The 16,580-nt window shown below is 46.3% G+C and overlaps 1 protein-coding gene across 1 annotated transcript in view; it reads right to left on the bottom strand.

Moving 5' to 3' along the window:
• HK1 (hexokinase 1) overlaps window positions 1–16,580 on the bottom strand; it is a 95,933-nt gene that overhangs the window by 14,087 nt on the left and 65,266 nt on the right. Inside the window, exons 10-15 of the mRNA XM_006121526.4 lie at window positions 14,747–15,051; window positions 10,594–10,742; window positions 10,358–10,477; window positions 8,865–8,960; window positions 3,924–4,023; window positions 2,464–2,647 (exon numbers count right to left, since the gene is read on the bottom strand). Coding sequence (XP_006121588.3) covers window positions 2,464–2,647; window positions 3,924–4,023; window positions 8,865–8,960; window positions 10,358–10,477; window positions 10,594–10,742; window positions 14,747–15,051 — 954 coding nt within the window. The remainder of the gene's footprint in view (window positions 1–2,463; window positions 2,648–3,923; window positions 4,024–8,864; window positions 8,961–10,357; window positions 10,478–10,593; window positions 10,743–14,746; window positions 15,052–16,580) is intronic.

Here is a 16,580-nt window from a genome sequence, read left to right as displayed (position 1 = left end):
AGGTCTGCCCCAGAATTAGCTAGGTTATTTGCCCCCCCCACACACACTTGTCCTACTGGAAAGCTGTTCCAGAACCTCATTCTTTCGATCATTCGACACCATCTTCTAATTTCCAGCTTACATTTGTAAATGATCAGTTTCTACCCATTTTTTTTGCGTTAACGTTGAGCTTTTAAGTAGCTTTTCTCCCTCCTTGGTGTTTACCCCCAAGCCCTTTGTATATTTACAGAAAGCAATCATATCTTCTCTAGGGATGTCAACATGTAATACCTAGGCTTATTGGTTAATCCTGTCAATTACATGCTGGATTGGAGGCAGCAGAGGGTGGGGAGCACTGCTGATACAGAGGCAGCAGTGCGGAGAGTGAGGGGAGCAAGCGGGAGCCAATACGTGTGAGGAGTCTGCTTTTAAACTAGCTCTCCGCCCATGCCGTCTCCCCACCCCCTGTTGCCTCCTACAAAGGCAGGGGTGGACATGCAAGAGTCACTACCCTCATCCCCACACTGCTGCCTCTGACAAAGGAAGCAGTGCAGGGGGTCGGGCAATGGAGGCTGTCGCGGAGCAGCCTCCGTCCGCCGAGGGGCTGAGCTCCCCATAGACAGAGGCTGCTCCGCATCCCATGGAGTAGCCTCTGTCCACTGTGAGCCTGGGCCTGCCAGACAGAGGCTGCTCCATGGCAGCAGTCCCTATCTGTGTGGGGTCTGAGCTCCCTGCAGACAGAGGCTACTCCATGGAATTCCGAGTGGCTTCTGTCTGCAGGGAGCTTGGACCCCCTGTGGGCAGGGGCTGCTGCCAATCTGCGCTGCTGCCTCTATATCAGAGGAAGCAGTGCAGGGCAGAAGGCAGAGCCAGTCTACACAGGAAGCCAGTTTTTAAACTGACCCCCCTCCCCGACCAACTCCTGCCTGCCGTCATGTGCTGCTGCCTCTCATACAGAGGCAGAAGTATGGGGTGGCACAGGGGTCTCCAGGAGTGGGGCTGGAGCGCACTGGCTGCCAGCCCTGCCGCCCCCAGGGACTATTGAATAGTTGTGTAACCACTAAAATTTGATGCAGTTAAAACTATCATTTACACCCAGGAAGACATGGCAGCACAGACTTCAGCATGTGTTAGTCACCATAACACAAGTCCAGTGGGGACTCTGGATATGCAGTTGGATCGTTAATCCATGCAGAAGCCTGTGCCACCAAGTCTTTGCTATGACCATTACCTATGCTAGCTAGATTAGCACAGGTATGTTTACCTGTGCAACAACCACAATTTCATTTACTTTATACATGTTACTCCCAGTCTCCTCTTGCAGGACAGACTCTCCTATTGCCACAATCATCCTAGCAGCCCTTCTCCACATCTGTTCTAGTCTGAATTTATCTTTTTTTAACATGGGTGACCAGAGTTATACACAGTGCTTCAGACTCCGCATCTATCAATTCATTGCAAGATACATTCCGCTTTTATTTTTGTTTAATCAATAATTCACTAAATTATAGTGTCTGTCTTGATCCTTTGTACAAATGTGAGATTTTACTGGCTCGCCTATCCAACCTAGGTACAGCATAACATTGCATGGGAGCCATATAATCCATTAACAGCCTTGTACCCTATAAATGGTCTCTCTCTCTCTCTCTCTCATGTACCCTTTGAATTATATACCCCTCTGACCACTTGTTCCATACTCTCTTTGCTGCCACTGCAAAGAAAACATCTCTCAGCTCCCTCAGTGCCCTGATTCTTTAGGGCCTTCAAATTCTACTGTCACATTTAGGAGCATCTCAAATACTCTGACACGTTCCCTGTATTCCTCATGTGTTTTTACACTTCAGTCATACTATACATATTACTGTATATTTGTGTGATGGCTTGTACACACAGCAAGTTAGTGCACAATAAACTGCAGCATGAATCTGTAACACACTAGCTTTCCACACACTAACTCACTGTGCTAACATGAACTAAGAGTTTCAAAGAATGCTCATTCATACTCCCACTTCCAAGCTCTTAGCAAAACCTTCAAATTAACTTGTCACAAATAAAAGGCCAGTATAGAGGTCTGAGCCAATGTTCTAGGCACATCACAGCTCATCCCACCTTAAAAAGCAGACAGCTTCATTCTACTAGCTGAAATTTCCAGGTGGACGTGAGACGGTAGTGCCAAGCACAGTGCAGTGCAGTTTAAGACCCTGATGTGACAAAGGCATGGTTGACCAACAGAGTTCACACTGAAGAAAAGACTGCAACCACTTAACCTGTCAGATAGAGAAAGTCATCCATCTGGGAAACCAGGAACAAGGAAGGTCACAGCACAAACTATTATATCCTCGTAATCCTTCCATTTTCTAACAAAAACAGATCTTATTACAGTACCTTTTAACACCAGCTGAAAGCAACATCACTTATTCCAAGCACATTAGTATTCCATAAATTTTGCATCATATTTCTTGCTTTTATTCCATATTTAAATACCTTTGTTTTCCAGCATTTAATGAATAATCATCAACAGCTTTGTCATAAGTGGTCCTGATGTCGTCCAGGCATCCATTGTCTCCAAATGCACCCCATTCCATGTTCACACACATTCGTCCTTGATCTCCCTCAACCATCTCTATATTTCTCATTTCCTCCATGTAACATGCATTGCTGCCAGTCCCTAAACACGTGAAAAAACAAATTATTTTGTAAATATACTAGAATAAGCATTAGAAACTTTTATGGGCTCTTTTTTGCCTGCCAAAGCAGCACCCCCCTCCCCCTGGCCACCAGAGCAGTCCCCCTCCCCACTATGAGACCTGGTCTCGCAGAGCAGCCCCCCTGCCACATGGTCCCCCGGCTGCCAGAGCAGTCCCCGGCACCGGAACAGATCCTTCCCACCGCCACGTGGCCCAGGGCACCAGAGCAGCCCCCGGACACCAGAGTAGTCCCACCGCCATGCAGCCCAAGTTGCCAGAGAAGCTCCTGGCCACCGGAGCAGATCCTCCATATGGCCCAGACCACCGGAGTAGCTCCCTTCCACTGCCACGTGGCCTGGGCCACTGAAACAGCCCCCAGACACCAGAGCAAACCCCTCCCACCACCACGCAGCCATGGCTGCTGGGACATCTCCCCAGCTACCATGCAGCCCAGGCCACTGGAGCAGCACCCCCCAGGGCCCAGGTTGCTCGAGCAACTCCCCTGCTGCCATGGGGCCTGCCGGAACAGCCTCTGAGCCTGGGCCGCTGAAGCAGCCCCCGGCTCCTACACGGCCCCACCCACCAAAGCAGCCTCCTCCCACTGCCATGTGGCCTGGGCCACCAGAGCAGATCCTGGCCACCAAAGGAGCCCTGTTGCCACGCAGCTCGGGCCGCCCGAGCGGCCCCTGGCGTGGGCCACCAGAACAATCCCCTCTCTTCCCCCGGCCTGGGTCGCTGAAGAAAGCCCCCCGGCTACTGGAGCAGCCACAGCTCCTGGCCATAGCTCCAACCCTAATGGCATTAATGTTGTGTAACAGATTGGTTTTCAAATTATAGTCATCATAGGTTGGTTCGTATCTATTAGTTAATATTTCTAATGACCAAAAAAATCCCTAATTCAAATCTAGATTTTAAAATTATAGAATGGATTCAGATTACACTTTTCACAGGAAGCCTGGCTCTTGCTACATTTCAAAGGTGGAAGAGCTGCCAGTTCCCCACTGCACCCCTGCTCTCACCCCACAGAGAAAGTGCTGGGGGAAACTGGGTTTTAAGCCGGCTCCCCCCAGCATTGGCTCCTGCTCCCCACATCTTTCTGCCTCTGTCTGCTAGAGGCAGCAAAAGGGTGGGAGGGAGCAACTAGTCAAGTTATTAGTTGACTAGACACTTACATTCCTAAGTCTTAATTGCATAAAACTATTTGTTTATAAGGCTATATTACAGTTGAAATTTAAAAAAAAGTCATTAAATACCTACCCACAATGAGTCCTATTTCACAATTCGGATCTTCATATGCACAAGTCATCATAGTGCCAACTGTATCATTCACCACTGCCACCACGTCCAAGTCAAACTCCTTTGAAGAAAAAAATATAATGCTACAGAAAAAGCATTGCAACGTTTGTTAGATTGCAAGGAATTAATCAACTGTCTAAAATGTGTCAAGTGAATAAATGGATAAAAATATTAACTTAACATTCAATTCTTAAATGAGTTAAAAAAACCAAAATAGCACAATGTAATTTGCATGCAGGTATTTTGACTTATTGGTATAATTTGCTGGAGCTGTACAATATACTACTTCCTTGCAGTAGGAATACCAGTACAGGTTAGGATATGTACTTCTTATAGGAATAAGATAACATTCACCGTTCTCTCTCACACATACACGTGTTATAGGCAGTCATATTGTGAATGTTGCTCTAAAGTTTCCATTATATGACCCTCATTTCAACTGTTTATACCTTTTCCAACCTTAAACCAGGTTGAAAAGAACGGTTACTTACCTCGTAACTGTGATTCTTTGAGATGTGTTGCTCATGTCCATTCCAATATAGGTGTGTGCGTGACATTAATATGCAGGGAGGTTTTGTCCGTAGACCACATACCTTGCCTGTGGAAGTCTCCTAGGTGAGCTCCCAAGCCCATGTCTGACGCGTCCGTGACCAGTTGGATGGACGGCACTGGTCTGGAGAATGGAACCCCCGCACACACCTCTGCCCGGTGGGTCCACCATTTCAATGCAAGGAGGACGGGGGCGGGGACTGTCAGCACCCTGTCCCAAGAGTGGACGACCGGATTGTGGACTTGCAATAGCCATATCTGTAGCGGGCGCATGCGCAGTCTGGCGTGCTGCGCTACATAAGTTCAGGTGGCAATGAGGCCCATAGACGCATGCATGTGTGGACAGTGGTCACCGGAAAGTTCTGGAGCACCCTGGCCACTGTCTGTATTGTGAGAAAAGGGGAGCTGGACAGAGAGGCTCTCTGTGCCAGGGAATCTAGGGTGGTGCCCACAAATTCTATTATCTGGGTAGGAGTCAGGGTCGATTTGTCCAGATTCAACAGAAGGCCTAAGTCTTCGAAGAGTTTGTGGGCTGTGGTGATGTGGGCTCTCACCTGAGTCTCTGACTCCCCCCTCAGGAGCCAATCATCTAGGTAGGGGAACACATGGACACCTCTTTTTCTGAAGTTGGCAGCCACCACTGCGATGGATTTAGTGAAGACCCAAGGGGCCATAGAAATACCAAAGGGGAGGGCCGTGAATTGGTAATGGTCGGGCCCATGGTAAACTGTAGGAACCTTCGATGGCGGAAGGTAACTGAAATGTGAAAGTAAGCATCTTTTAAGTCAAGGGCAGCGTACCAGTCTCCAGGGGCTAAGGAAGCGATAATGGACGCCAGAGTCACCATTTTGAATTTTGTCTTGACGATGAAGGAATTTAGATCTCTGAGGTCCAGATTGGGATAAAGGCCCCCTTTTGCCTTTGGAACCAGAAAGTAACAGGAATAGAATCCCGTTCCAAAACTCAGGGGGGAACACATTCCACTGCCCTTTAGAGTGAGGCGATGACTTACTTCCTCCTGTAGCAGAGGCTTGTGAGAGGGGTCCCTGAAAAGGGACGGGGTAGGGAGTTGGGAAGGAGGGGGAGAGTGGAAAGGGATTACATAACCCCTCTCCACTATTTCCAGCACCCATCAGTCTGACGTAACAGACCGCCAGGCCTGGAGGAAATGGGATGAACAGTCCTGGAAAAGTAGAGAGAAGACTAGTAAGATGCCCTCGAGGGTCCCACCAAAACCCCGACAGGGCCCTGGGGGCTTGTTAGGGGGCCCCTACATAAGAACGGCCGTACTGGGTCAGACCAAAGGTCCATCTAGCTCAGTATCCTGTCTGCCAACAGTGGCCAGCACCAGGTGCCCCAGAGAGGGTGGACCAAAGACAATGATCAAGCCTCTTCTTCTGAGGCGCCGGCGATTGAGAGTGGTGCCGGGGTCCCTGCGGTACCAGAGAGGCACGGTGCATGGAACCATCATGCACCGAGGCCGGTACTGGTCGGAGAGCCGCTTTCATGAGGAGGATCTTAAGGTGCGACTCCCTCTCATGTTTTGTCCTTGGCTTGAACGCCTTACAGATTTTACAGGCTTCTGTGAGGTGTGTTTCTCCCAGACACTTTAAGCACGACGAGTGCGGGTCACCGCAGGGCATAGGCCTATTGCACTTTTTGCAGGGCTTAAAGCCTTGTGGGCCAAGCAATCAACAGAAAACAACAAAAAAGTCTTTAACTTAAATTGCAGACACTTAGCTGAAGATTAACTGAAGATTGAAGAAGAACAATGACGACAATGATCACATTCAGGAGCTGAGGGTTGTTCCAATGACCGTCAAGTCACGGCAGTAAGAAGGAACTGAGTGGTTGAGAGGGCCAGTAGGGGTATATACGGACCGGTATACCAGCGACACTGCAGGGGGCTCCCTGCTGGCCCTAAGGGTACTGCTGAGGGAAAAACTTCCAATGGAGTGTGCACGTTGCGTGTGCGCACACCTATATTGGAATGCACATGAGTAATCACTCGAAGAAGAACTTTCCAACTCTGCTGGTTGCCTCTTGCTGAACTGTTCCAGAAAATTTTGCCTAGAAAAGTTCTGCCATTTCCAAGAATACACTTGGGGAACATAAGTTATTTAAAAAAAAAAATCTTACAAGAATTCTGTTAAGAAACTCTAGTCCTTACTTTCTTTGGAGCAGGAACTTAAAATGTGTCAGGTACATGCCTCTTCATCACCATGAAAACTCAACTAAATTTGGCCAAATTACAAGCTTCTAAAAAATGTCAGTTCACACATGCTCAGTAGAAATGTGTTAAAGTTTGGTAGATAAATTTCCTGAAGATCCATCTGTGCTGAGCATGCTCCATCTCCTCACAGCTCCTACATACCAACTGGACTTCATAGACCAGTGGTCAGCTGGCAACCTTTTCAAGCCAAAGAGCCAAACTACTTCAAAATTCAGAACAAGTGGTCAACAAAGACCCAGTATACAAGAATACCCTTTTGCATGCCTGAAAATATACAACTTAGTATTACAGATCATTGACATGATGATTAATAGCAGCATGAATGAAACATTGTACTCACAGGCTTCATTTAATTGGACTTTTGCTGCTGCTGGGGGTGCAGTTTGTGGATGTGGGGGTGCAGGAGTCAGGGATGGATTGTATGAGGGACTTGGGACAGAGGACTGGGGTGTGTGGGAGGTGCAGGAGGCAGGGCAGGGCGCTGGAGTGGGGGCCGGATTACCTTACCTGCCCAGGGCTGGGCTGCTGCACCCAGGCAGCAGTAGCTGGATGAGGGGCCAGGCCAGGATCACCACAACCAGATCACAGCCTCCCCTCCCACCCATGCTGCAGCAGGAGGGGAGCTGCTGCCACCAGCCCTTCCTGCACTGCATGGGGGCCAGACGACAGGGCCTGTCCCAGGATCAGGGCTGAGGACAGGACACTGCAGCCAAATGGGAGCTGGGCACTTTCACTTTCTCATGTTAGTTTACCAAACTTCATTTTAAATAAAGTAAAATATTATATCCAACACAAAATTTAAATAAAGTAAAATATTATATCTGTCTATTTATGGCAGAGGTGGAGGACCTGTTTTGGGTCATTGGCTAATAACCTACAGAAAAATAAGTTGGGGACCACACAAGTGAGAAGCAAAAAAACCAAACCACTCCACACACCCCGTCCAAAAAACCCCCAGTCCTCACTAATGTAACCCCCAACTGAGACATCTCATTTCCCTGGCACTCCAGCTCCATGGCAGGGTGGTGTGGGAGAGGGAGGATTGAGGATCAAGGCCTCAGGTCAGATTAACCCTTCTGGGGTTCCAGGGTCAGTGGACTTTGTAGGGCCCCCTAGGCTCTGGGATAGGGCAAAAAATAAGGGGTCTAGTGTGTGGGGACAGAGTTGCCATTGAGTGGAATTGGGATATGGATGGGGTGGAGGATATGGGTGGGAGAAAGAGTACAAGAGCAGGCTGGGAGAAGTGTGTCTGGCCAAGGGGAAGGGGGCAGGAGCAGGCTGGTGGTAGGTCTTTGGCAAGGGGGGAGATGCAGGAGCGGGCTGGGGGTAGTGGTTTGGCCAGGGGGAGGGGGCAGGAGTAGGCTGGGAATAGGTCTTTGGCCGGGGAGAGGGTGCAGGAGCGGGCTGGGGGTGCAGGGTCTGGGCAGCACTTACTAGCTTTTGCGCCCTGCGCTGCTCTCAGGCTCCCTGTCCCAGGCATGGCTTCCCGCTGCTCCACTGGATGGATTCTGGCCAATGGAGCAGAAGGAAAAGCCTCCATGCAGCGCATCTGTGCGCTGCTGTTTCCCAGCTGGGGGAGGAGGAGAGTGCAGAGCTGTTTGTGGCTATGCTTCTCTAATCATGCAGCAAGGCTCGGGGCTTTCTCCATAGGAAGCCAGCACTGGTTCCATTATTGTGCGGGGAGGAGGAAATGTGCAAGGCTGGAGTGACAGCCCTTCCCTACAGGAATCTGGCATTGGCTCCAATCTTGGGGAGAGGGGTAGAAAGTCAGCACGGGCGCCTCATTGCAGGGGGGGCGGGGAGCAGAGCTCAAGCTGAGAGCCATATTTGGCTCCTATGTGAGCCATATTTGACTTGAGAGCCATAGGTTGCCAATCCCTGTCACAGACACTAGCCCCACAAAGCAACAAAGCATAGAAAAGCAAGTGGCTTTCTTTGGTTACAATCCTTTTGCATATTTCCTACCTCCTTTGTAAGATATACACCATTTGTACAAATAAAAACAGCCAAAGTGCTTCTGAATTAATCAATGACAGAATACCAAAGACATACGAATTCCATCACACAAAAATCAAGTTAACAGATTCATTCAAGAAAATAATGAAATATTGAAATGTCACCTCTCTCCTTTTAATTCCTTCCCTAAGCAAATACACTACATCCTCTCCTTCACATTCTGTAGCTTTAAAGCCTTTGGTCCAGTTGAGGAGGATACCCTAAAAGAAAGAAAAAAAGGCATAATTACTAAGTTTCTGAGTATGCCATTCATTAGAATATGAGAGAGTTATTAAAAAAACATTCTGAAACACACAGGTTTAAAAGACTAAATACATACACATACATAAAAGCACAAAATGAACATCTCTGTTAAAAACTGCAGTTAAACCTGGGGGATAAACACTGTTCCACTGTGAAAGATTGTACATTCTAACCCTGATGCCACATTATATGCTGATGGTGATCTCACAGACATGACCATAACTCTTGCAAATGGAACCCAGTTTTTGGATAGTACACTGGTAAAACACAGATACGGCGCTCTGAAAGAAGAAGATCTCCAGTGTTCGCCAGGAAAATACAACACACATATAGAAATGTACCACAACCCTCTACTGAACAGCATATACTACGTATTTCAGTCGTGCCCAGGTTCTCTCCCCTGGCTGGAGCAGCTCTTTTAAGTAGTTTGGTAAGAGAACAATTTTTCAAACTAAAAAAGCGGCAAGGAGTTTTTCAAACTGAAGGTGATAAATTCTATTCCCTGATATTGCAGGTGATGCACCCCCAACCTTAGTTTCTAGGCAACATTCATCATGTTATGGCTTTGCTTTTAACATTAAAAATGCCTACTTGACAGATACTCACCTAGGCACTTGCTAGTGAAAAGTCTCAAAGATCCAAAATGTGTCACAGAGCACCATTATTGGCACACTCCTTTACATATGAGATTCCTCTTATTTTCAACATGGAATGTTTTATATATTTTTCCACTTGCTCCAAATTTTATATATTTTATTATGAAGCTACATTTAGATAGAAGCTTTCTTTGCTTCTTCAAAATTTGTGTCAACTTTTAATTTGGACTAAAGCAACATATTCTATTTGAATTAAAAAAACCTCCAGAATTAAAATGCAATCTGCTGATCAAATCATTCCATATTCTACTCAACACTGAAAAAGCATGACAAAAAATGAAAACGGAGGATGTCATTGTCCCAAAGAAAAGAGCCTTTGCTCTTGGAAGATGCTAAAGCCTTGGTCATAGAAAAAATAAAAAAAAAAATCACACTGCTGGGAAAGACTGCTACTGCCCAGAATGTAACCACATATCCTAGACATTGAAATTCTAGATAAAAATGTGGTAGAGAAAGCCATCTTTCTAAAACAGTATTGAAAAGAATGTCACCCTTCTAGAAGTCAATATTAAATTTGGGGCAGATAATTCTACAACCCTTTCCACAGACTTATACACACAAGCATTTCTATTGCAAATTTTAAAAGAACTACTCATATGAGTAAGTATAATGTAGCCTGTGCAAGGTTGGAGAATCAGATCCACAAGAAATACTAATGGACAGATTCAAAAGAAACAAAGATATTATAAAAAACTTACAGCATCTAAACTGGTCTGCTTGCAAGGGAAGGAAAATGTAAAGCCAAGGGGAAGTCGTGCGCCTTTTATTCCCATGTAATCCAGGAAGTCTGAGATACAGGTAACAATGTGATCAAATAGCTTTAAAAAGAAATATATAAACATCATTACAATTAGTCATATTTATTTAAATATATATCTGTTTATATATTCTTTAAAAATCAGAGATAATGCAGGAAAAAAATAGAAATGCTCACTTCTTCTCCAGTACCCAGCATGACTTCTATAGGAATAGCATATATTTTATTGTGCATTTCAACTGTTCTCTTTTTACCACTACGGATCTTCACAAGCAAAACTCTGAAGTTTGTTCCTCCAAGATCGAGAGCCAGAAAATCTCCATTCTCTGTAACAAAGTATTTATACATTTTAGGAACACAGAAATAAAGCAAAAGCAGATGTCCATTTTTCATTTTCTGAGCAGGCATTTTGGCATAAGGCTCTGGAAGTTCTCTCAATAGTCTGAAGGCTTTAAAGGTTCTTCATGACTATTCTAAGCCTTTTCCCTACTTGTTGAAAACCTGCACGTGCTGAACTATACACTCTTTAAAAAGTGAAGAATTCTCCAGGAAGCCAGGAGATGGTGCTATGTTCCTGCTTCACCAACTGCAGAGTGTAGTCTTACGCTGCATATGTAGAAGAGAGAGGGAAAAAAAAGGTGGCCATTCCACCTCTAGTGCCTATGGATAGCTAGAGAAAGCACAGCACTGCCTCCACTGGCTGAGGTTAGAGATGTGAATGACTAGTCGCTTCCTCTCCTTTGCTGCCTCTATCAGAAAGAGCTAGCGGGGGGGGGGGGGGAGCGGGGGGGAGAAGGGAGAGGAGGGGAGAAGAGGGTGTGCTTCAAAGTGGCAGCGCCTGGCGGAACCCGGGGACAGCTGGAGACTCCCCTGCTGACTCTGGTCTCCATGAGGCGCTGCCGCTTTGGAATGCCCTGGAGAGCATGGAGCCAGTGGGGGACTACTTGATTCTCCCACAAGCCCTCTCCCCTATGGTTGCCAGATGGTTGAACCAAAAATACCGAACACCTTCCCCCCCTCACCACCCTCCAAACAAAAAACAAAAAAACACCCCACCGGGGAAAAAATTATCTCGAGGGGAAAAAAAAAAAGGGGGAGGAGGCCAAAGTTGTTGAGGGAAAAAAAAGGGACTCCGAGACTTATTAAGTAATACATAAATAAATAATAAAACAGCATGGCTTCTTTCAGAGTGAGTGCAGAGTTAGAATAGGGATAGGAACAGGGGAGCAGTTGAACACTAAGACCCAGGGAAGGCATTGCTTCCCCTTGGTCTTTAGGCTTTTTGCCAGCGGCCATTTTGTGTTTTTGTTCAAGCCAGAACTTAGCTTCCCTGCGGAACCAGGTAAGCATGGGCTCTGGGGGCGGGAGGCGGGAGAGGCCGGGGGGTTGCCAGGTGTCTGGTATTTTCGCCTCCTGGCCAGGAAAAAAAAAATAAATCAGAAAATACCAGATATTTTAGGTGTCCGGTATTTTCTGATTTTTTTTTTAACCGAACAGGAGGTGAAAATACCGAACACCTGGTAACCCTACTCTCCCCACTGTGCTTTAACCTTTGAAGTGTAGCAACAGCCCTGGGGCTATTGCTATACTTCAAATACAGAGGGGCCCTTATCAACTAATTGAACAGTCAATGCAAATTGCATCAACTATTCGATTAGCCAATTAATCTAAATTTAACATCTCTAGTTGAAGTATCAATTGCTATCTATGACCAATGAGAATGGAACTAGCCACAGTTCATGGACTGAATTCAAAGCGCTCTGAAACACTCCCACTAAGGGTATGTCTACACAGCCAAGTTATTTCGAAATAACTTTCCTAGCGTCTACACAGCCAAACCACTATTTTGAAGTAAATTCAAAATAGTGGAGCGCTTATTTTGAATTTATAAACCTCATTCTATGAGGAATAATGCCAAATTCGAAATAGCTATTTCCAGGGCTCGTCAATTAGGGTAATCTACTCACCCGTGGCGAGTACATTTTAGCCCGGGACAGCGCCGCAGCGCGATTAGTGCATGCGCAGCACGGTCTGCACATGCACAGCATGCAAAACCATGCAGCTGGCAAGCAGAGCTCGCTGCTGCTTGTCAAGCCCTGGCTATTTCGAAATAAGTGCTGTGTAGACACTTATTTCGAAATAGGGGGCCTCCAGCCTTCACAGGTGCTCTGGTGGCCACTCCAGCCTCAACCAATAACACTTCTCTCTCTACCCCCCTCCCTGGAGCCCTTAAAGGGGTAGACTCTGGCCACAGTGCCTGTGCCAGCTCCAAGCCTGCCAGCCCAGAGCAAGCAGTCACTGCCCCAGACCCAGTGGCCACAAAACATAAGCCAGCAAGCCACAGGCAGCCAGCCCTCCACTGCTCCCCAGGAGCAGTCTTCCAGCTCCCAGGAGCCTGCCAGGGCCCAGAGAAGGCGGACGCCTTCCTGGTCCAGAGTGGAGATCATGGACCTTATTCAGGCATACCTCCAACGTCCATGATCTCCGCACTAGATGGAGCCGTCTATGGCAGGATAGCTGCCAGCCTGGCCACCAAAGGCCACATGTGAACTCAGGAGCAGATTTGCATGATAATCAAGTTGGTCTGGCGAGACCCCCAACCCTGAGCTTCCCCTCCACTTTCTTCCCCTTGCTTTCCCCTTCCAGCTCCCTCCTCCCACCCTCTCTTCTCCCCTCTCCTGCCTCCTTTCCCCAGTCTCACCAGAGTTTCATTCCCTCCCCCCAAGTTGTTAAATAAAGAGAGTTTGTGTTCATGAAACTACATGTATTTTATTTGACAGCAGGAAGGGGGGGTTAGGAAGCGGTAGGCGTGAGGGAGGAATGAGGCACAAGCTCCCAGTGGGGCAGACCAGGGAGGCTCTTAGTGCTCCTCAGAATGGAAGCTCTCCCGCAGGGCCTCCTGGACACTGACAGCCCCCCAATGACCTCTCGGATGGCAGCCTGCAGGAAGTGAGGCTAAGCTCGCAGCAAGGCATCCAAGAGAAGCACCAGAGTGCCCAGGGGCAGCTCTGGCTCCATGTCCCAAGTGAGCGCAGCCAGAGCACACAGAGACAAATGCTTTGCTGTCCCACATCGAGGTAGGCACGCAAGCAGGGAAAGCTGAAAACCGGCTGTCTGGGGAGGGGGCGGGGGGAGTCCCTTTAAGCACAGACCTCATATAGCCTCAGGCAACAGCCCCACACAGTAAGTCCTGACCTGGTGCCCTGCTGGAACTGGTTCTGGCCAGCCTTAAATACGATTCAGAGTCCACTCAGTGTGGAGGCGCTATTTCGAAATAGCAAAACGTTATTTCGAAATGCATTTTGTGTGTATACGTGTTATTTCGAAATTAGATATTTCAAAATAACACGGTAGTGTAGACATACCCTAACTTACAGATTTTGAACCAAGTACTAGATGAGGCAAAATTACCTATAAACTCTCAGCTAATGGAGAGCAGTGGAGCATGAAGGGAGCTATATTTATATTTATGAATAGGCTCAAACAACAATTCTAACTTGCAAAAGATATGTTAAAAGAGGAATTACAGCCTCAATTTCCTCTTTTTGGTGGTTTAAGACTTTTGTAGTTAATATAAATGCTACTCAAGATCCAATTCTTTAAAGTACCAACTAGCAATTCAGCTCCAAGTGTATGTTTTTGGTTTTCTTGCACCACAGCATCCTGCTTGCCTGGAAGTACAGATTCAGGACCTTCGCTAGGAGGCACAGGAACCTGGAGCAACTCTCCACCAGTGCCCCAGGTGTAGGTCCCAGAGAAAAACACACACAACACCTCCCCCCCTTTGCCCTTGCTCCACCTCTTCCCCAAGCCCTGCCTCTGCTCTGCCTGCACCCCACCCCTACTATGCTCTCTTGCCCCCTCCCTCAGCAATGCAAACCAGGGGATTACAGGGCCTGGAACCAGGTGGAAGCAGGGGTTGCCTTCCCCTCACATTCACCAGAGCGGCAGGAGCCCGAGTGGCCCCATTGCCTACTTTGCCCCACCCCACAACTCTCTCCCAGCCCCGACACCAGGAACTGGAACGCCCAAGCCTGAGATACTTTACTTCTGGCTGCTGCAGTGAAGCAGAGTTCAGCAGGCTGGGACAGGGCACTGGGGCAGAGCAGAGCAGGCTGCTGGGCCACTCCGGATCCTGTTGCTGCAGTGAGTGGGGAGGACGGTGATCCCTGCAATCTCCTAGCTCCCTCCTGTTCATAGGACAAATGACCTGCCACAAGGTCCCCCAAAGTGCAGGGCAGCCACCCCGAATGCCCTATGGATAGGACAGCTCTTTATATACTGCTATATTTTTACGATGCTCCTCTTGCAACAATTATAATGAAACTACCTGTTCCATCTGGTGTGCTGCGAACAAAGGTGGGCAGCATTTTTACTTTTGCTGTTTCATGAGTTTTCTTCCTCAGCCCAGCTTCAATTTCTGTTCGCATCCTTTTTTTAACCTGCAACAGCTGCTCATGAGTAAGCTTGAATTCAGCCAGAGTCTCATCTATCAGCCTGTGCTGCTCAGACAGCCTGTATGCTACTGCTGTGACCATTGCAGCACCCTTTCCACTGCCACTCTCAGACAGAAGAAATCGGACATCTGAGTCAGGAACTAATCGCCTTGTCGTTTTGTGCAAGCGCCTGGAGTATCTGTGAAGAAGAAAAAATTGTAAAATAGTAATCTCTCTCAGGTCAGCTCAAAAACCTGCACTGGTCATCGCTGGCTATACACATGAAGGGAACATGGGATATATATTAGCTTTTCTGCCTTTGAAATTGGTCAGTCGCTGCTTTCTGCTACACAGTGGGTTTTTCATTGCAAGTGTTCCAACCAAGCCCCAACCCTCCTTGAGCAGTGCTTCCCTCCTATCACACAAGCTGAAATATGCCTTTCCATGTAAAAAGAATCATCATTACATGATGGTAGAGTGGAAAAGTATTCAGCTCATAGATAGACTTTTTCCAGAATTCAGGAAATCCTAGCAAAAGTCATGGAAAAAATCCTCTCAGAATATCATGCTCCTAACAGGATATATCAAACTGACTCACCATCTGGTGTGAGCTTCTACAGCATCTCTTATTACTGCAGATTCCCTTTAGCTGGTATCACAATATTCTTGCATTTGTTTGGATTTTTTTTTAAATATTAAAGGGAAAAACATAAAAATAAATTTAAAAGCTCAAAGTATCAATTTATAAACTAAAAACAACAGACTGAATGAACAGCAAACATTAAAAACCTGACAGCTAGTGCAAGTGATCAAAATAATGGTGTTTATTCATAACAAAAATGTTCAGGAAAAAAAATTCATTCTGAACAAAAAAAATGTAAAAAAAACCAAAACCAAACTGGAAAACGTCTACAAAAAGTTTTAGGAGATGGAGGGAAACTTAGGGTTTCCCCCAAAATTCTCTATAGAAAATACTTACCTTTGTCCTTTATAGTCCATCTACAATGTACCTAATACTATATGCTCCAGCTCTCAAGCAGTAACATAATATCTTAAGTAATTAACTTTTTCAGCTAGATACTGGTAGTTAGAGGTAGTACAGGCTTTCACCTTTTGTGTACACCAAAATTTAAGTGAGGGACAGCAACTGTATTGCAGGCTAGATGGAAACCATTTTAAACTAATTTTTAACTAATTTATAAAGCAGATTATTGTTTCAGCATGAAAAACATGTTAGCCTCTGTACATGAAGGATACTAAAGAAATCAAGCCTGCACTTTAGTTACTTATATCATTTTTTTGGTTTTAGTCATGAATCTGTAAACACTTATCTCTACCCCAATGACTTCAATATGTAAGCTTCTACAGGATCAAGACCTTGGTCACTGGTTCAAATGTTATAACTAGAGTATGTTCAAGTGACTAAACAAGTTACATCATAACTCTGCATACCCATTAAAAATAACTGTCTCTTCTATGAAGTTTACATAAATCCAAACTAATACATTATAAAAATGCAGCTAAAAAAATAGGGCAAAAAATAAGCAAGCTGTTTCTGTAAGGACAAGGAAATTCAGAGACTATTTTTTCCTTCTAACTTCCAAGCATAAGCAAGAGGAAGTCTGAAGAAATGGAGTTATCAAAGTCACTTTCAAAGCAATTCATTTTAAACTGGAAATAGGGAACAATATTCTATTACTGGGGTTTCCTCCTCAGAGCTCAGACCAT

Source organism: Pelodiscus sinensis, chromosome 8 (assembly GCF_052426305.1).
Source record: "Pelodiscus sinensis isolate ZL-2025 chromosome 8, ASM5242630v1, whole genome shotgun sequence".
In the NCBI taxonomy this organism is placed as follows: Eukaryota; Metazoa; Chordata; order Testudines; family Trionychidae; genus Pelodiscus; species Pelodiscus sinensis.
Note: the sequence above shows the minus strand (reverse complement) of the source record. Positions and strands in the feature narration are given on the sequence as shown.